General features: G+C 34.3%; 1 protein-coding gene and 1 long non-coding RNA gene across 2 annotated transcripts in view; one reads left to right on the top strand and one right to left on the bottom strand.

Annotated features, from left to right (window-relative positions):
- The window catches only part of LOC133645017 (uncharacterized), a 191,793-nt gene extending 180,185 nt beyond the window's left edge, over positions 1 to 11,608 (top strand). The window contains exon 4 of the long non-coding RNA XR_009824870.1: positions 11,473 to 11,608. This is a non-coding gene — a long non-coding RNA (uncharacterized LOC133645017). The remainder of the gene's footprint in view (positions 1 to 11,472) is intronic.
- The window catches only part of tnmd (tenomodulin), a 216,619-nt gene that overhangs the window by 178,160 nt on the left and 17,441 nt on the right, over positions 1 to 21,018 (bottom strand). The window contains exon 2 of the mRNA XM_062039802.1: positions 11,464 to 11,598. Coding sequence (XP_061895786.1) covers positions 11,464 to 11,598 — 135 coding nt within the window. The remainder of the gene's footprint in view (positions 1 to 11,463; positions 11,599 to 21,018) is intronic.

Here is a 21,018-nt window from a genome sequence, read left to right as displayed (position 1 = left end):
AATGCTAAAAAGCCAGCTTACTATCACATTCTGTAACAGACAAATAATTTCATGTAGGCTAACGTTACCTACCTGCTACCTCTGTCTTTTTTCGTTTCTCTTCTTTTCTCTTTTTTCTTCCCTGGGCACCTGACAGTTTTGGCCGTTTTGACATCTTGTGTTGATTTTTTTATGTGGTGACGTCCAAAAAAAAAAAACATGATACGGGAAGGGAGGGGGGACACCGTGCCGGGGGAGGGGGGGCGTAATGTTGTAACAAATAATATTTCTATTAAATAGGCTTTACTTTGCATTTTAATTAACGTGGGATTATTTTATGTATTTAGAAATAATAGTAACAACTTTTTTTTTTTTTTTTTTTTCCTCCAACATTTGTGGCACTGGCGTGGCGCCCCCTGATGGACGGCGCCCTTAGCATTTGCCTATACAGCCTATGCCACGGGCCGGCCCTGATTTTAGGCAACTGCTTACTTCCTGAATACTGAAGCACCGCAGAGTCTGCGCATGCGCACTTGAGCCGTTCGGCTCGGGAAACATTGCGGCGACTCCATCCTTCCATCCATCCATCTTCTTCCGCTTAAAATTCAGTTATATAATTTTAGTGTAAAAAAACAAAAGCTTTCGTAATAAACACACAAATTAACCTCCATGGAAAGAAACACTTTTTTTTTTGTCAGATTTTTTTTTACATCAAATTATGCTGGCAGTTTCATTGAAAAAAAAACTTCAGTGTTTTAAAATTCAGTGTAAAAAATGTTTTGTAAAATAATTTTTTTTACACTGAATTTTTATGCACTGAGTTTTTTTACTCTGAATTTCTATGCACTGAATTTTTTTACACTGAATTTTAGTACAGTGATTTTTTTTTTTAAACTGAATTTCTATACATTTAATTTTTTTACACTGAATTATTTTACATTTAATTTTTAAACACTGAATTTTAAAACATTGTTTGTTTTTTTATTAAATTGAATTTAATTAAAAAATTCAGTTACATAAATTTAGTGTAAAAAACCCAAAAGGTTTCATAACAAAGACACAAATTAACCTCCATGGAAAGAAACACATTTTTATTGTCTGATTTTTTTCACATCAAATTATGCTGGCAATTTCATTGAAAAACGACTTCAGTGTTTTCAAATTCAGTGTACAAAAGTTCAGTGTAAAAAATGTTTTATACACACATTTTTTTACACTGAATTTTTATGCATTGCATTTTTTTTACACAGAATTTAAAAATATATATATATATATTTTTTATGAAATTGAATTCAATGAAAAAATTCAGTTACATAAATTTAGTGTAAAAAAACAAAAGCTTTCGTAATAAAGACACAAATTAACCTCCATGGAAAGAAACACGTTTTTATTGTCTGATTTTTTTCACATCAAATTATGCTGGCAATTTCATTGAAAAATAACTTCAGTGTTTTAAAATTCATTGTATAAATGTTCAGTGAAAAAAATGTTTTATACACAATTTTTTTTACACTGAATTTTTATGCACTGGATTTGTTTGCACTGAATTTTAATACACTGATTTTTTTTTCACACTGAATTTTTATGCATTGAATTTTTTTACACTGAATTTAAAAAATATGTATATTTTGTTTTAATGAAATTGAATTTAATGAAAAAATTCAGTTACATAAATTCAGTGTAAAAAAATAAAAGCTTTCGTAATAAAGACACAAATTAACCTCCATGGAAAGAAACACATTTTTATTGTCTGATTGTTTTCACATCAAATTATGCTGGCAATTTCATTGAAAAACAACTTCAGTGTTTTAAAATTCATTGTATAAATGTTCAGTGAAAAAAATGTTTTATACACAATTTTTTTTACACTGAATTTTTATGCACTGGATTTGTTTGCACTGAATTTTAATACACTGATTTTTTTTTCACACTGAATTTTTATGCATTGAATTTTTTTACACTGAATTTAAAAAATATGTATATTTTGTTTTAATGAAATTGAATTTAATGAAAAAATTCAGTTACATAAATTCAGTGTAAAAAAATAAAAGCTTTCGTAATAAAGACACAAATTAACCTCCATGGAAAGAAACACATTTTTATTGTCTGATTGTTTTCACATCAAATTATGCTGGCAATTTCATTGAAAAACAACTTCAGTGTTTTCAAATTCAGTGTACAAAAGTTCAGTGTAAAAAATGTTTTATACACAAATTTCTTTACACTGAATTTTTATGCACTGAATTTGTTTACACTTAATTTTTATGCATTGAATTTTTTTTACACTGAATTTTAAAAAAATATTATTTTTTTTTAATGAAATTGAATTCAATGAAAAAATTCAGTTACATAAATTTAGTGTAAAAAAAAGTTTTCGTAATAAAGACACAAATTAACCTCCATTGAAAAACACATTTTTATTGTCTGATTTTTTTTCACATCAAATTATGCTGGCAATTTCATTGAAAAACAACTTCAGTGTTTTCAAATTCAGTGTATAAAAGTTCAGTGTAAAAAATGTTTTGTACACATTTTTTTACACTGAATTTTTATGCACTGAATTTGTTTACACTGAATTTTTATGCATTGAATTTTTTTACACTGAATTTAATTTTTTTTTTTTTTTTATGAAATTAAATTCAATAAAAAAATTCAGTTACATAAATTTAGTGTAAAAAAACAAAAGCTTTCGTAATAAAGACACAAATTAACCTCCATGGAAAGAAACACATTTTTTTTGTCTGATTTTTTTTTACATCAAATTATGCTGGCAATTTCATTGAAAAATAACTTCAGTGTTTTAAAATTCATTGTATAAAAGTTCAGTGAAAAAAATTTTTTATGCACAATTTTTTTTACACTGAATTTTTATGCACTGAATTTGTTTACAGTGAATTTTAATACACTGATTTTTTTTTTACACTGAATTTCTATGCATTGCATTTTTTTACACTGAATTAAAAATATATATATATATTTTGTTTTAATGAAATTGAATTTAATGAAAAAATTCAGTTACATAAATTCAGTGTAAAAAAAAAAGTTTTCGTAATAAAGACACAAATTAACCTCCATGGAAAGAAACACATTTTTATTGTCTGATTGTTTTCACATCAAATTATGCTGGCAATTTCATTGAAAAACAACTTCAGTGTTTTCAAATTCAGTGTATAAAAGTTCAGTGTAAAAAATGTTTTATACACAAATTTTTTTACACTGAATTTTTATGCGCTGAATTTGTTTACACTTAATTTTTATGCATTGAATTTTTTTACACTGAATTTAAAAAATATATATATTTTTTTAATGAAATTGAATTCAATGAAAAAATTCAGTTACATAAATTTAGTGTAAAAAAACAAAAGCTTTCGTAATAAAGACACAAATTAACCTCCATGGAAAGAAACACATTTTTATTGTCTGATTTTTTTTTCACATCAAATTATGCTGGCAATTTCATTGAAAAACAACTTCAGTGTTTTCAAATTCAGTGTATAAAAGTTCAGTGTAAAAAATGTTTTATACACATTTTTTTACACTGAATTTTTATGCACTGAATGTGTTTACACTGAATTTTTATGCATTGAATTTTTTTACACTGAATTAAAAAAAAATTTTTTTTTAATAAAATTGAATTCAATGAAAAAATTCAGTTACATAAATTTAGTGTAAAAAAACAAAAGCTTTCGTAATAAAGACACAAATTAACCTCCATGGAAAAACACATTTTTATTGTCAGATTTTTTTTTTTACATCAAATTATGCTGGCAATTTCATTGAAAAACAACTTCAGTGTTTTCAAATTCAGTGTATAAAAGTTTAGTGTAAAAAATGTTTTATACACATTTTTTTACACTGAATTTTTATGCACTGAATATGTTTACACTGAATTTTTATGCATTTAATTTTTTTACACTGAATTTGAAAACAATTTTTTTTTTTTTATTAAATTGAATTCAATGAAAACATTTGGTTACATAAATTTAGTGTAAAAAAAACAAAAACTTTCGTAATAAACACACAAATTAACCTCCATGGAAAGAAACACATTTTTTTTGTCAGATTTTTTTTTTACATCAAATTATGCTGGCAATTTCATTGAAAAATAACTTCAGTGTTTTAAAATTCATTGTATAAAAGTTCAGTGAAAAAAATGTTTTATACACAATTTTTTTTACACTGAATTTTTATGCATTGAATTTTTTTACACTGAATTAAAAAATATATATATATTTTGTTTTAATGAAATGTAATTTAATGAAAAAATTCAGTTACATAAATTCAGTGTAAAAAAAAAAAAGCTTTCGTAATAAAGACACAAATCAACCTCAATGGAAAGAAACACATTATTATTGTCGGAGAGTACTCAAGTCACTATGACATCCCCTAATGTCAGCCATTAGCTGTCGTCTACATTCCGCCGCCTTAACCTTGCTCTGCAAGGGCGGTGCCCACTGACGGCCACATTATCACGGGAGTACTAATCCATCCAGCACAACCTATCCATCCATCCATCCATCCGTCTGTCCCCCCGTTTGTAAATCCATATCGGAACGGCGCCCGCTATGGGTCCGCTAAGCAGACAAGCGAGATAATTGCACTTTCACTGTCTGTGAGGAGCACCTGTCCGTCACACGGACCTCTCTAAATTGGCTCCATGACGCTCAATTGATGAGGAAGCCTGCGAATGAGCCCACCCCCGAAGATCCCATTAAAGCAAAAAAAAACCCTGGGTGCTCAGGTTTGATATTCATTGCCTTGGCAACCTCTGCCATCAACACTTTTTGTGCCTTGTGAGAATGATCACAGCTTATTAAAGTGGAAATAATGACTGCTCTACCTCCGGCATGAAATATTTAACAAGGACAAAGGAGATTGCTCAAAGGTGATTCATATCCATGTTGAAAGCAGCAGACGTGGACAACACTGCCCACGCAGGAAGTGGAGATGAACCTTTTTTCATTTGACTTAGCCATCTGCCTGATATAAAAAGAAATTCACTGAAGTCGCGATATATAACGGTCAAGGTCAAACTCCACATTAGTCTGATTTACTAATGCTTAGCGTGTACTAAAACACCTGCAAATTTGATAGCACACGCAAAACTATGGAAGTATTAATTCAGCACAATTTTTTGCAAACGTGTTGAATTAGGTCCTGACGTTGAGCAACTCGAACCTAACGTTGAAACAACATGCTTTTTGACAACTTTTAATCAATGTAGGGTTCTGACGTTGATTTGACCATTGAAATTTGGTCATTTCCCAACCAATATTCTGCAACACAAATACAACGTTGAAACATGCTTTTTGACAACGTTTAAACAGTGTTGGCTTGTGACGCTGATTTGACCATTGAATTTTGGTCATTACCCAACCAATATTCTACAACACAAATACAACATGCTTTTTGACGACGTTTATTCAATGTCAGGTTGTGAGGTTGATTTGACCATTGAATTTTGGTCATTTCCCGTACCAATATTCTACAACACAAATACAACGTTGAAACAACATGCTTTTTGACGTTTAATCAGTGTCGGGTTCTGACGTTGATTTGACCATTGAAATTTGGTCATTTCCCAACCAATATTCTACAACACAAATACAACATGCTTTTTGACGACGTTTATTCAATGTCAGGTTGTGAGGTTGATTTGACCATTGAATTTTGGTCATTTCCCAACCAATATTCTACAACACAAATACAACGTTGAAACAACCTGCGTTTTTACGACGTTTATTCAATGTCAGGTTGTGAGCTTGATTTGACCATTGAATTTTGGTCATTTCCCAACCAATATTCTACAACACAAATACAACGTTGAAACAACATGCTTTTTGACGACGTTTAATCAATGTTGGGTTTTGACGTTGATTTGACCATTGAATTTTGGTCATTTCCCAACCAATATTCTACAACACAAATACAACGTTGAAACAACATGCTTTTTGACGACGTTTAATCAATGTTGGGTTTTGACGTTGATTTGACCATTGAATTTTGGTCATTTCCCAACCAATATTCTACAACACAAATACAACGTTGAAACAACATGCTTTTTGACGACGTTTAATCAATGTTGGGTTTTGACGTTGATTTGACCATTGAATTTTGGTCATTTCCCAACCAATATTCTACAACACAAATACAACGTTGAAACAACCTGCGTTTTTACGACGTTTATTCAATGTCAGGTTGTGAGCTTGATTTGACCATTGAATTTTGGTCATTTCCCAACCAATATTCTACAACACAAATACAACGTTGAAACATGCTTTTTTACGACGTTTAATCAATGTTTGGTTTTGACGTTGATTTGACCATTGAATTTTGGTCATTTCCCAACCAATATTCTACAACACAAATACAACGTTGAAACAACCTGCGTTTTTACGACGTTTATTCAATGTCAGGTTGTGAGCTTGATTTGACCATTGAATTTTGGTCATTTCTTAACCAATATTCTACAACACAAATACAACGTTGAAACAACATGCTTTTTGACGACGTTTAAGCAATGTTTGGTTTTGACGTTGATTTGACTGTTGAATTTTGGTCATTTCCCAACCAATATTCTACAACACGAATACAACGTTGAAACAACATGCTTTTTGACGACGATTAATCAGTGTTGGGTTCTGACGTTGATTTGACCATTGAAATTTGGTAATTTCCCAACCAATATTCTACAACACAAATACAACGTTTAAACAACCTGCTTTTTTACGACGTTTAATCAATGTTGGGTTGTGACGTTGATTTGACCATTGAAATTTGGTCATTTCCCAACCAATATTCTACAACACCAATACAACGTTGAAACATGCTTTTTTACAACGTTTAATTGTTTGGTTTTGACGTTGATTTGACCATTGAATTTTGGTCATTTCCCAACCAATATTCGACAACACAAATACAACGTTGAAACAACCTGCTTTTTTACGACGTTTAGTCAATGTTGGGTTTTGACGTTGATTTGACCATTGAATTTTGGTCATTTCCCAACCAATATTCTACCACACAAATACAACGTTGAAACAACGTGCTTTTTGACAACGTTTAATCAATGTTTGGTTTTGACGTTGATTTGACCGTTGAATTTTGGTCATTTCCCAACCAATATTCTACAACACAAATATAACGTTGAAACAACCTGCTTTTTTACGACGTTTAATCAATGTTTGGTTTTGACGTTGATTTGACCATTGAATTTTGGTTATTTCCCAACTAATATTCTACCACACAAATACAATGTTGAAACAACATGCTTTTTGACAACGTTTAAACAGTGTTGGGTTCTGAAGTTGATTTGACCATTGAATTTTGGTCATTTCCCAACCAATATTCTACAACACAAATACAACGTTGAAACAACATACTTTTTTACGACATTTAATCAATGTTGGGTTCTGACGTTGATTTGACCATTGGATTTTGGTCATTTCCCAACCAATATTCTACAACACAAATACAACGTTGAAACATGCTTTTTTACGACGTTTAATCAATGTTTGGTTTTGACGTTGATTTGACCATTGAATTTTGGTCATTTCCCAACCAATATTCTACAACACAAATACAACGTTGAAACAACATGCTTTTTGACGACGTTTAATCAATGTTGGGTTCTGACGTTGATTTGACCATTGAATTTTGGTCATTTCCCAACCAATGTTCTACGACACAAATACAATGTTGAAACAACATGCTTTTTGACGACGTTTAATCAATGTTGGGTTCTGACGTTGATTTGACCATTGAATTTTGGTAATTTACCAACCAACATTCTACAACACAAGTACAACATGCTTTTTGACAATGTCTATTCAATGTCAGGTTGTCAGGTTGATTTGACCATTGAATTTTGGTAATTTCCCAACCAATATTCTACAACACAAATACAACGTAAAACAACATGCTTTTTGACGACGTTTAATCAATGTTGGGGAAATACTAACCCACTTAATAGTTGAGTTGAACAGCGTTAAAACTACTAATACTGTATATCCTGATGTTGTTTCTGTATTGTACAGTTATCCATTACTAGTGCACATTATTATTATTATTATTATTAGATATATTTAGATTCTGTCAAAACTCAGATTAGTGGGGGTGGCAGTCATTTGATTCTATAGCTGAATTGTAATAATTTGAATGCAGTTGGAACAACCAATTTAAACAAACAGCGGTCTGTAGGTCTAACGATATTGCTGAAAGTGTTTTACTTTGGACAATATCGATAAGTATTGATATTTATTATGACCTATCGAAAATAAAATACAAATAAAAATATTAAATGTCAATAGTTTTATTTAAAATGTAACCTCATTATAATGCCCTCAGCTATCGAGGCAGAAAGGAAATGTGAACACAAGCATGGAAAACACTCAATGTAAACTAAATTAAAATCACATTTAATGATAAGCTCTAAAAATGAAGGTGAAAAAATAAGGAATATGTAAGAAATGCTTAATAAAGTGTAGGAAAATAGTGAAAAAGAGTGAAAATGTGAACAGAGAAACCTGAGAATTTTTTTTTTTTTTTTTTGCATGTTGAGTGCCGGGAAGTTACGGCTGTCATGTGACCGTGCCTGACATAAGAATACGTCTTTGCAAGCCTTAATGGATAATTATAAATATAAATAAATGTAACGATCGGAATTAAATTCAGTGTAACGGATTAAAAGTACCGTTTATTCTCAAAAATATTCAAGTAAAAGTAAACAGTATGTTACATTAAAACTACTCTGACAAGTACAATTCATCTAAAAAGTTACTTAAGTAAATGTAACGGAGTAAATGTAGCACGTTACTACCCACCTCTGCCGGTAAGTCACTTCAAAATTGGGGCTTGGAGCATCCATGGGTACTAGTGTTGTCCCGATACCAATATTTTGGTACCGGTACCAAAATGTGTTTCGATACTTTTCAGTACTTTTCGATACTTTTCTAAATAAAGGGCACCACAAAAAATGGCATTATTGGCTTTATTTAAACAAAAAATCTTAGGGTACATTAAACATATGTTTATTATTGCAAGTTTGTCCTTAAATAAAATAGTGAACATACAAGACAACTTGTCTTTTAGTAGTAAGTAAACAAACAAAGGCTTCTAATTAGTCTGCTGACATATGCAGTAACATATTGTGTCATTTATCATTACGTTGTCAAAAATATAGAGGACAAGCTGTAAAAAATTGATTAATCTACTTGTTCATTTACTGTTAATATCTGGTTATTTTCCGTTTTAACATGTTCTATCTACACTCCAAATATAATGTAATAAACACTTATTCTTCTGTTGTTTGATACTTTACATTAGGTTTGGATGATACCACAAATTTAGGTATCGATCCGATACCAAGTAATTACAGGATCATACATTGGTCATATTCAAAGTCCTCATGTGTCCAGGGACATATTTCCTGACTTGATAAACATAATATAAATTTTTTTTAAACGAAAGAAGATGTTGTGATGCCAAAAAATATTGACGTAATCATAGTAGTATCGACTAGATACGTGCCTGTACTTGGTATCATTACAGTGGATGTCAGGTGTAGATCCACTAATGGCGTTTGTTTACATTCTGACGCTGGTGAGCTACGGTGTGTAGTGAAGCATGTTTAGCTATTCCTCGTCCTGCAGGGATGATACTTGTAAGAAACTTACTTTATTTGTTGCCATGGAGACCAGGGTTAGTGATTTAGAAGTAGCTAAAACACGGCTGACTGCGGCTGGACTTTAGCCGCTAGCCAGCTAGCCATGTCTTGAAGCACCTCTTCCTGAGGGTGTTTCAGTGTTATAACTTCACCTTTATCTTTACTTTTTACACCAAAATGCGTCCGTTCTCCCTTTTCTGTCTACACACTGTGTCTGCTTGTAAGTACTCTGTGATTGTGCGCTGCCGAACATGCTCGTCTGCTCGTAAACCAGCAATGTCATGATGTGGCGACGGCGGAGGGGTGGGTGACCGGTACTTTTTAGAGGCGGTATAGTACTGAATATGATTCATTAGTATCGCGGTACTATACTAATACCAGTGTTTCCCATAAACTGCCAAGATACCTGTGGCGGTGGGGGCGTGGCTATGGGCGTGGCCACCATGACATCATCGAGTAATTTGCATAATTTACTACAATGATATGATTTTCTCTAAAAAGGCTCAAAAAATGTATACTTACTAATTAATATTAACAGTTTTGTTTTAAGCGTCCATCCATCCATTTTACAATATAATTACAACACTTTATGTACATATTTATATACAGATTTGAACAATAAGTTATTCACTGAAATATATTTATTAATTGTGGTTCTTACAAAAAATATATCTTATAAAATATAAAAGCTAAAATGTCTCTTAAAGCTCTGCCCCTTTAATTAGTGCATACTAAATAGTTTAACTTTAGCCTACTACTACAACCATATTATTTACCAGCAACATAAAGTGAAACAGAGGCAGAGGTGTCCTGCCACAGTCAGTAACAAATAAACAGAAAACAGTAGTGGTCAAATACAAATAAGGCAACAAGAGAAGTATCCTACACTTCTCTTTTGTAAAGTAAATCTGAACAGCCTGTATGGGCATCTACATCAACTATATGATTTGCTTGAGAAGCTGGAGAGGACAAAAAAAAATAAAAAAATATTTGTGGCGGACGTAATTCTTTCGTGGCGGGCCGCAAATAAATGAATGTGTGGGAAACACTGCTAATACCGTTCAACCTTAATGGGTACAGTTCGATTTTACGTGAATCTGTGCTCTGTAGTAACGATGAAATTCGGTTGGTACCTTTTTAAAAGTACCGAATTCTGCACCACATAGTTTGGAGGGTGCAAAACAGAGAACTGAACCACAAAGGTAAACAGAGCCTTAGTTTTGACGATTTTCTCTTCAACTGATCTGCCATTTTCCCACATATTGCTATTAGATGTCTTTTCTATTATTGATGTATTTTACTTTGGGTAAATAAGCTTCTTCTTCTTCTTCTTCTTCTTCTGGCGCCTTGGGAAAAGCAGGCGAGTGAAAATGTTCTCCATCAAGCGTGATTGGATTGGATTTGAGAAGATAAATTGCCGGTACAATTACAGTGCCGGGAGGTCTGCGTGCGCCTTGCTGCAGTCACTGGTCAGCTTGTTCCATCAGAAGAAGACGACATTGACAATGTCATCAAAAAGTAGATAACGGCAACAGGAAAAACATGTTGTTTTTTTTCCAACCTAAGGAGTACTTTTGTCATTTTTGCTTTGATGCAACCTGCTTGATTTTCGCAGTAATGGAAACTGAGGGTGTTTTTCACCCGACTTTCATCTTGACAACGTTTACGGGACAATGATGCTGCTTTCACACGAGCACTGCAGGCTTGATGTGATGTTACTACGCACTACACACATTGTACGTCGTCCAACACCTTCACTTGTAAACGAAAGCTTCCATTCTGGTTATAACGGGCCGCCATGCATAAATATAATGTCTTACTTTCCCCAGGCTGGGTCTCCACAGATAGGCTAAGCTGAAAATGCAGACACCAGAAATGAGGAAGACCAGAGCCAGGATCAGAGCCACGCGCTGGTAGACCTGGTACTTGGCAGTCTTCTCTTTAGAACCCTCCACCTGCAAAAGGTAAGATTTGGCTTTAATCTTTTTTTCTCATGAAGGGTGAAAAAGCCCTCGAAAACTCAAGCAACATTTTTTTAAATGTGACATTTTTTTTTCAGAGCCAACTTAAGTTTATTTATAGAGCACAATTCATACACAAGGTGCTTCACAGAAAATTAAAAGAATGCAAAAATAAAAATATCACTATAAAAACAATCATGAATACAATAGTAGATATTAGGGCTGGGTGATGTATCGAGGTTGTAAGATACACTATATTGCCAAAAGTATTTGGCCACCCATCCAAATGATGACAATCAGGTGTCCTAATCCAGTGTTTTTCAACCACTGTCCCGCTGCACACTAGTGTGCCGTGAGATACAGTCTGGTGTGCCGTGGGAGATTATCTAGTTTCATCTACACTACCGTTCAAAAGTTTGGGGTCACCCAAACAATTTTGTGGAATAGCCTTCATTTCTAAGAACAAGAATAGACTGTCGAGTTTCAGATGAAAGTTCTCTTTTTCTGGCCATTTTGAGCGTTTAATTGACCCCACAAATGTGATGCTCCAGAAACTCAATCTGCTCAAAGGAAGGTCAGTTTTGTAGCTCTTGTAACGAGCTAAACTGTTTTCAGACGTGTGAACATGATTGCACAAGGGTTTTCTAATCATCAATTAGCCTTCTGAGCCAATGAGCAAACACATTGTACCATTAGAACACTGGAGTGATAGTTGCTGGAAATGGGCCTCTATACACCTATGTAGATATTGCACCAAAAACCAGACATTTGCAGCTAGAATAGTCATTTACCACATTAGCAATGTATAGAGTGTATTTCTTTAAAGTTAAGACTAGTTTAAAGTTATCTTCATTGAAAAGTACAGTGCTTTTCCTTCAAAAATAAGGACATTTCAATGTGACCCCAAACTTTTGAACGGTAGTGTATTTGGGTTAAAAATATGTTTTGCAAACCAGTAATTGTAGCCTACAAATGATGTGTTGTTGTTGAGTGTCGGTGCAGTCTAGAGCTCGGCAGAGAAACCGTGTAATACTCTTCCATATCAGTAGGTGGCAGCCGGTAGCTAATTACTTTCTAGATGTCGGAAACAGCGGGAGGCTGCGTGCAGGTAAAAAATTTGCCCAATGCTTAAACCAAAAATAAACAAAAGGTGAGTGCCGCTAAGAAAAGGTATTGATATTGGTAAGTGAAAGGGTCCCCCAAATAAGCTAGAAGAAGCTTTTGACAGGGGGTCCAGAGGACAGTATATACATGGAATGATGAACAATGGTAGCAAGCACAACAACAACAAAAAAAACAACAACGCTATATGATAAACACAAGATAATAGTATTAAAGCACGCATACACATACACACATACCGTATTTCCTTGAATTGGCGCAGGGAATATAGTATTCGCACGTCTAGAATTACTGCCGGGTCAAAGTCGTTTCTCAAAATAATTAACGCATGCTTGGCCTTATCGCCGGTTTATTATTGAAGCTGGATCAAATTCGTTTCGCAAAATATTAATTTTATTATCGCATGTCTATAATTTTCGCCGGGTCAAACTCGTTTCGCAAAATATTTAGCATATGTCTAGAACTTCCACCGGGTCAAATTCGTTACGTCACGAGTGACGCATCTGTCCTCATTTTCAAAATGGAGGAAGCTGCTTTCAGTAGTTTACAATCGCACAAAGGAAAAAAGATAAAGAGCTTTTCAGTAGGATTTAAGGTCCAAGCTATTGAATACCGGTACAGTATGCTAAAGAGAACAGTAAGCAGCTATGTTTTATTAATATACCGTAGCTGCGTGTGTGAAATACTGTATAAGTCATTAAATGACTCCCGCCTCCTGGTGGTAGAGGGCGCTGCCGCGCTAGTGATCCTTCTTGCGACTTCCGGTACTGCAGAAGAAGTGAACACACGCAGCAAGAGATTTTTTTTTCTTCCTTTTAACAAGGATTACATACCGGTATCTAAAATAAAACAGTTTTCTAAACTGGACTTTCAATCGAAGCAGGATGTAATAATTAAAGGAATATCTCCATCGAGACAGAGAGACTTTTAAAACTGAAGAAAGAAAATAAGGAAGACTTCTATAAACAAGTTATCGATGCTTTTGGTCAGAAGGAGCTGCAAATGGACTCCATTTATAAGTACAGGTAAGACCATAATAACGTTTTTTTAATTAAATGTGCTTTTCATGATGGTATGCTTACATCACACTCAAAGCGCACGCCTAAATTTTATGGATTCCTTTTGGTAAACGCCGGAGTGAGAAGAGGTTTTAAAATAATTACCGCATGCACGGCCATCCCGCCGGTTTCCGGTAAACGCAGGTGTGACAGGAGGTTTTAAATTAATTAACGCCCCTGCGGCTATTCAAGGAAATACGGTACATTCATTCGACCATGCAAAACCCAACAGTACTCAACCCCACATGAGGCATTAGAGATAGGTGGTTAATAGGTAAGTTTTCAGTTTCTTTTTGAAGTTGGAGAATGGATACCGCATCTTGAGGCTCTCATTAAGCCGGTTCCAAATCTTAGGTCCCCTGCATACAACACTTCGATCGGTACAAGCCAGTAGACGATGTTTACCTGATATCAGATCTAAGTTACGAGTGTTGTGGGCATGCTGGGGATGGTAGATAGGAACCAAGCTACAGAGCCTAAGATTCAGCCTGTGGATGACTTGATAGGTTAAACAAGCATTTTGATAAATATTGAACTCTGTCAGTCTTGAGAGATGGTAATTATGAAATAGATGTTGAGTGGGGGCATTAAACTTGGACCATGACAGGGCCCGTATGATTTTCTTTTGCATGGATTCTAATTTGTGAAGGTAGGTAGGGAAGGTGTTACACCAGATGACATTACAGTAGTTTAGATGTGGTTCAAAGAGAGTTTTATATAGGGTAAGTAGAGCATACAGAGGAAGATAATGACGAAGGTGAAAGAACAGGCCAACATATTTGGATAATTTGTTTAACAGATGGCTAATGTGACATTTGAAATTGAGGTATTCGTCAATGATGACCCCCAGGAATTGAAGCTTAGGGAAGGCTATGCAGAACAAAACTAAAACTGAACTGGCTACAAAGTACACAAAAACAGAATGCTGGACGACAGCAAAGACTTACTGCGGAGTCCACAAAGTACATCCGAACATGACGTGACAATCAACAATGTCCCCACAAAGAAGGATAAAAACAACTGAAATATTCTTGACTGCTAAAACAAAGTAGATGCGGGAAATATCGCTCAAAAGAAGACATGAAACTGCTACAGGAAAATACCAAAAAAAGAGAAAAAGCCACCAAAAGAGGAGCGCAACACGAGAACTAAAACACTACACACAGGAAAACAGCAAAAAAAGTCCAAATAAGTCAGGGTGTGATGTGACAGGTGGTGACAGTACACCTACTTTGAGACAAGAGCTATATTGATACATAGTTGGTTATGGTTTGAAGTCATATCCAACAATTGCGACGACGACTTTTTACTGTCAACTGAGTTTCGTTTTTTAATGATTTCTGCTGGTGGTGTGCCTCCGCATTTTCTCAACGCAAAAAATGTGCCTTGGCTCAAAAAAGGTTAAAAAAACCCCTGTCCTAATCACTTGTCCCGGTGTATAAAATCAAGCACTTAGGAATCAGAATTAGAAATACTTTATTAATCCCCGAGGGGAAATGAACATTTTCAGCACAATCCCATTCAAGATCAGACAAACATTACAGGGAGACAGAACAGGATCGCTAAGGTGAGCTACCGGTAAACAATGGGGGGTGAGAAAAAAAAAATCGGTCCAAGCCTCGTTTAAAAACTGCCACATCTACACTTTCATGGCAAATAATGCCAACAAATTTAGGATTTTGCAGGTTAGTTTTAGTGTTATTTAATAGAGTGGCACTCAATGCCTCTAGCATTTCATCTCTGGCTTGGTGATGGCCATAAGCTGTGTGTACCCCTTTAAGAATGGCGGTATGTGGGGTGAGTGACGTATGTAAGTGAGTGGGCAAGTTAGGAGAGTGTTTATAGCATGGTGGATGTCCGCTTGGCTTTGTGGCAAACATAAATAAAGAGTTGTAAGAAAATCGACGGCCTCGTCATTCCGACCAAAGAGCGGAACTGTAGGGACCCAAATTGGAGGATGTTTCTTGGTGCCTGGTGAGGCTGGATCTTTGAAAATGAGTGCACCCGGTCGTAAAGGTGTTCTTTTTCTTAGCCCGTTTACATGGCGTGCTAAACATCTGTCCATCGTCATAAATGAGCCACTTTGCTGAAAAGTGGCTCCTGAAGCCACTTGCCATTGAAGCTTCGCTTCTTGGGTTTATTGCTCGCCATGACCAAAACAATAACACGCGGGAGTCCTGATACCGGAAATGCAGTATTTGTGATGGATAAAACTTTCGGCGAATCAAAATTTAAGAAATTGTACCGGAAAGTGCATTACTTTGAAGTCGATCAATAATTTGACCCGGCAAATATAAACAAAACAAAACACAGGCGGAAAGCAATAATCGGTAAAAAAAATCTGTGTCCTGGGGACGCGTGTAATCCGGAATTTCGCGTCCTTTCTGATTTCAATGCGTAAAAAGACACAAAAAGTGCGTTAACGCCAACACCGACGTAAACGCAGTGTCACCATGTTTGGTCCGGACTCTGGGCACCAGCAGGCAGTTACTCGGAAAATGTAGTAAGCTAGTTATTCTCCATTAAATGTAGATTGATTATTGCTTGCTACATTATAGAAATATATAACTTAATGTACAATTTTCCACCAAATGAGGAAACAATGCTCAGTTTGACTGTTTATTATAATAAACACAAACAAGAAACATGCCCTTTGTCTGGCTTTTCAACATTTATTTTAAGTTGCGTACCATGTACAAAATGAAGGGAAACACACTTTAAACATTAAATAAAAGGCAATAATGATAAATAAACACCTTACTATTTACTCTGATTTTGGCTTTTCAACACAGGATGAATGACTAATTCAACAGAAACCCCAGTGGCAAAATGACAATAACCTGGTCAAAGGAACACATCAATTGTCTCACAAGAGACTTTGACTAACTCCATTTCTACATGAATGATAATCAATAAAACTGAGTATTTTTGAGGTAAACATATTTTTTGGACTGTGGAACAGAGCCAAACAACATGAAATTGTCCCCAACTTCTATAATTTAAGTTCTTATATAGGTAATAATGTTAATGTCACTGAGAGTGTACATATAGTACCCAATTAGGGTCCATTACTATTAGCTGGGGACATCTTACAACTCCCTCTGGGGGTCCCCACATCCCCCTGTATGTATTTATTTAGTTTGCCTTTTCTTTGGCCCACCCCTATAATGTTTGAGTTTATTTGGAACACAATTTCCAGTTTCTCTTTTCAACATGTTCGAAAAGAGTAGGAAGAAGCAGAGCTTATTTAATCCTCCCCCTTTTCCTTTATGTTGCAGTTGCTAACACTTTTCTCAATTTATTCACAATATACTCCATAAGTAATAACATTAAAAACATAATAATAATAATTAGTTAAGTTGGATTTCATATGGTGAGATAAAAAAGATTATCAATAAATTCGGAATGTTTATCATGGTTTTTCTTCTTGGTATTTGTAAGCACTTTGAGTTTGAACAGTTTCTTGAATTGGATCATCATAGTATATTGTTTGAATTCCACATACTGATATACTAAAGGTTTTAAGTGTTGTACGTGCATACAAATGTTTTACCTTACATTTACCTCTAAGGTTATATTTCTTCTCTTTTGTTGAGAAGAATTGTTGTACATTCTTGGATAGAAGGTTATAGTTTGCTTTGTACATCATTTTAGCTGTTTGCTAATGTAGCAAAGCATTGAATTGCAATATTTTGATTCAATAAATGAAGGGTTTGAATATTCTCTATATCCAACATTATGTATTATTTTAGTGAATGTAATGTACTTTTGTAATCATTTCTACATATTTCTGCACAATAACTCAGATATGGTAACACTAGCGAGCAGTAGAGAATATGAAGTGATTTTTGGTCCTGAAAATATTTAGCTTTATGCATTCTTGACGTGTTTCTTGCCACTTTAGGTTGTATATTTTAAAGACATTTCCAGTTCAATTTATCGTCAATCATTAAACCAATAATCTTTTATTTATTTTACCCTTTCAATATTTGCTCCGTCTTTGTATTTGTTTGACTTTCCTTTCTACTCTTACAAAGTAGCATTATTTTAGTTTTACTGAGATTCAAAGATAGTCTGTTTTTGTCCAACCATCTTTTAAATGTGTTAATTTCTTCTGTTATTATTTGTATTAGCTTCTGTGCGTTCTCTCCTGAACAAAACACTGTTGTATCATCCACAAATAATTCTAACTTTAAATCTTTTGTAACTTTACAAATATCCTTTATCTAAAGATTGAACAATTTTGTTCCCAGTTTTGGTGTACGCCACAGGATATATTTAGTGTTCGCCTAGCTGCACATATTGCTTCCTGTTGGTTAAGTAGCTTCTAATCCAGTCTAAGACCAACCCTCTGATGCCATACCATTCTAAATTTTTAATTAAAATATTATGATTAATTGTGTGAAATGCTTTTGCTAAATCCATAAACACTGCCACTGCACACTGTTTACTATCTATTGCATTGGTAATTTCCTCTATTTCGAGTTAAAGCCGTCAAAGTTGAAATATTAGCTCTGTACCCATATTGGTTCTCAGCGTGTATTTTATGTTTATGAAACTCTTCCATCTGTTATTGAACCGTTTTCCAATGATTTTAGAAAATTGTGGCAGCAAAGAAACAGGTCAATAATTGGTAAATTGGTGTCAATCATTCTCTCTGCCTACAGTTAATAAAAACAGCATATATCCATATCTTGACAAAAAAAATGACTCGTGTTGTTAGGGAAACAGTTAATAATGGTTATTATTTGCAGTAAAACTTTGAATCCAATCCAATCCACTTTATTTATATAGCACATTTACACAACAAGAATGTTTCCAAAGTGCTGCACAGCCATGTTAAAAACAATATTAAAAACAATATTAAAAACGATATTAAAAACAATATTAAAAACAATATTATGCTACACCAATGACTGAATAAAAACAAAGAATAAATGAATAGAAGTCAACTCCCCTTAATGTGTGTTCTTAAATTTGTGTTCCACGTCTTCCATGTCGAGAGCAGTTTTGATTTGGACTTACAAGATAAACAACTAAAAATTAATGTTTTGGGCGTTGTTTTATCCAAACGAAGATGCATTGTGTGTTTGCTGGATGACGTCTTCATCATTAAAATAAAAATCATAGGGAGAGAATCCCTCTGCCATTTACACTAGGTTTCTTCTATTTTCTTTTTGTGTCCGAACTTCCCAGTTCGATGACTTGCCCTATCTTGCCTCTGACTGGCCTGTTCGTAATGTTTTGCCTTAACCTTAACCAATCGTGACTCATCATAGTAAACCAGGGGTGTCCAAACTTTTTCCACTGAGGGCCGCACACGGAAAAATTAAAGCGTGTGGGGGCCATTTTGATATTTTTCATTTTCAAACCATAACAAAATATATGGATTTTTTTATTTATTTTACCTTTAGGGGTCCCGGCACCATAAAGGGTCTCAGTCATTAAAATGTTAAAAATTAGTCCGATTATTATTTTTTTTAAATTAATGCTTACAGTAAATCTCTATATCAACTCCAAGTTGATATGAAGTAATACAAATTAAAAAAAATGTTTTATGGCTTTTCTGTCAAAAACAACTTAGTTTTTTTTATAGTAAAACTGAAATATGCAGTATTTAGTAATTAGAGCCCTAAAATATCAATAATGCAGGACACCATTGATTTTAATTCTTTCATATTTTTGAGTAATCATAGTGAAAAGATACATAAAAAATCACAAAATATATTTGGGATCCAAAAGGTGGCCCACTCATAAAGTGATACATTTTTATTAGGTTTTTCTTTTACTTTCAACACTTAAGTTACGAGATCAACTTCAGGGGCCGTACTTATCAAGCTTCTTAGAATTACTCCTAAGAAGTCTGCTAAGAGTTGACTTAAGAGTAAATAAATTCTTCGCTGAAAGCTGCACTTAAAAGTTAGTTATCAAGCGTCTTACTCACACTTTCAGCGAAGTGTAGGACTGAATCTTAAGTGTCACACTCAGAGCTGAATTACGACATTACTATGTGCCGTAAACGGAATTTTAGGTGACGTCATTTCTGTGTCCATAGAAATGACCAATCACGGAAGGGAATCCGTTGTCTAAGAATAAAGAAATATCTTGGAAATATTTAAGTGGACAATGGGAGTGTATATTTTGACAATAAACTACAAAATAATACAAAACAAACTAGTCCCCGCCGGCACTCACGCTACTGCTCCCTCTCTTCTCTCGCCCACACACTCACTGACGTCACTCACCTCACGGCCACACACATACGCTACTGTCATAACATTTTCTTTCCAATTCATTAATTAGGCAACTAATTTGAAACTGGTGTGGGTGGCTCTATATATACTAGCCCACTGCAGACACATGCAGAAATCAAGAAGGAATCGAAAAGTATTAAATCTGTGACAAAAATAATATCCGCTCTGTCTAAACGATACAGTTTGATCAGCTGCTCGTCATCAAAAAAAAAAAAAACATTGTTCCGTTCCCTGAACGTTGGCGCACGTCTCTCTCGCCTCAGTGCCATCCCCTGCTGGCAACTCCTAACCACTTAAGACACCTCTGAAGGTCTCTTAAATATCGTGGAGAGTAGGAGTGATTCTTAGACTTAAGAACGTTGATAAAAAGCTTTTATTCTTAAGTTTGAGAGTAGGACTAAATTTCGCAAATTCTCAGGACTTAAGTGTAAAATGGCACTCTAAGAAGCTTGATAAGTACGGCCCCAGATATACTGTATCTGTCCATTTTATGCTGGAACTATTATTTTGTTTGTTTTATGCGCTTTTGTCATAGAAAACTTTGATGTTTTTATATGGCTACTACACAATATATGTAATATTTACCACATAAAGCATTTTAAAGTGAAATATTTGGAGTAATTGGAGCCCTGAAAATAATTCATTATAACATGGATTTTTTTGTCATTATTTTTTTTTTTTTGAGCAATGGCAAAAAAAGAAAAATAAAGAAAGACAAAAGAAAAAAAAAACAGCCTGCATGGCAGCTTTTGTGTCAACATTGCAACTTTTTCTCGTTAGATTTCACCTCATTCCACTTTTTTTAATGTTCTTTTTTTATTTTTACAATAGTATTTCCAGAATATGTGGCGGGCCGGTAAACAATTAGCTGCGGGCTGCAAATGGCCCCCGGGCCGCACTTTGGACACCCCTGTAGTAAACCAACCAGTCATTATGAATTTTCTCATTTTTAAAAAAATCACCTCCCCCTGGATTTGCGG

This window comes from Entelurus aequoreus, linkage group LG28 (assembly GCF_033978785.1).
Source record: "Entelurus aequoreus isolate RoL-2023_Sb linkage group LG28, RoL_Eaeq_v1.1, whole genome shotgun sequence".
Classification (NCBI taxonomy): domain Eukaryota; kingdom Metazoa; phylum Chordata; class Actinopteri; order Syngnathiformes; family Syngnathidae; genus Entelurus; species Entelurus aequoreus.
Note: the sequence above shows the minus strand (reverse complement) of the source record. Positions and strands in the feature narration are given on the sequence as shown.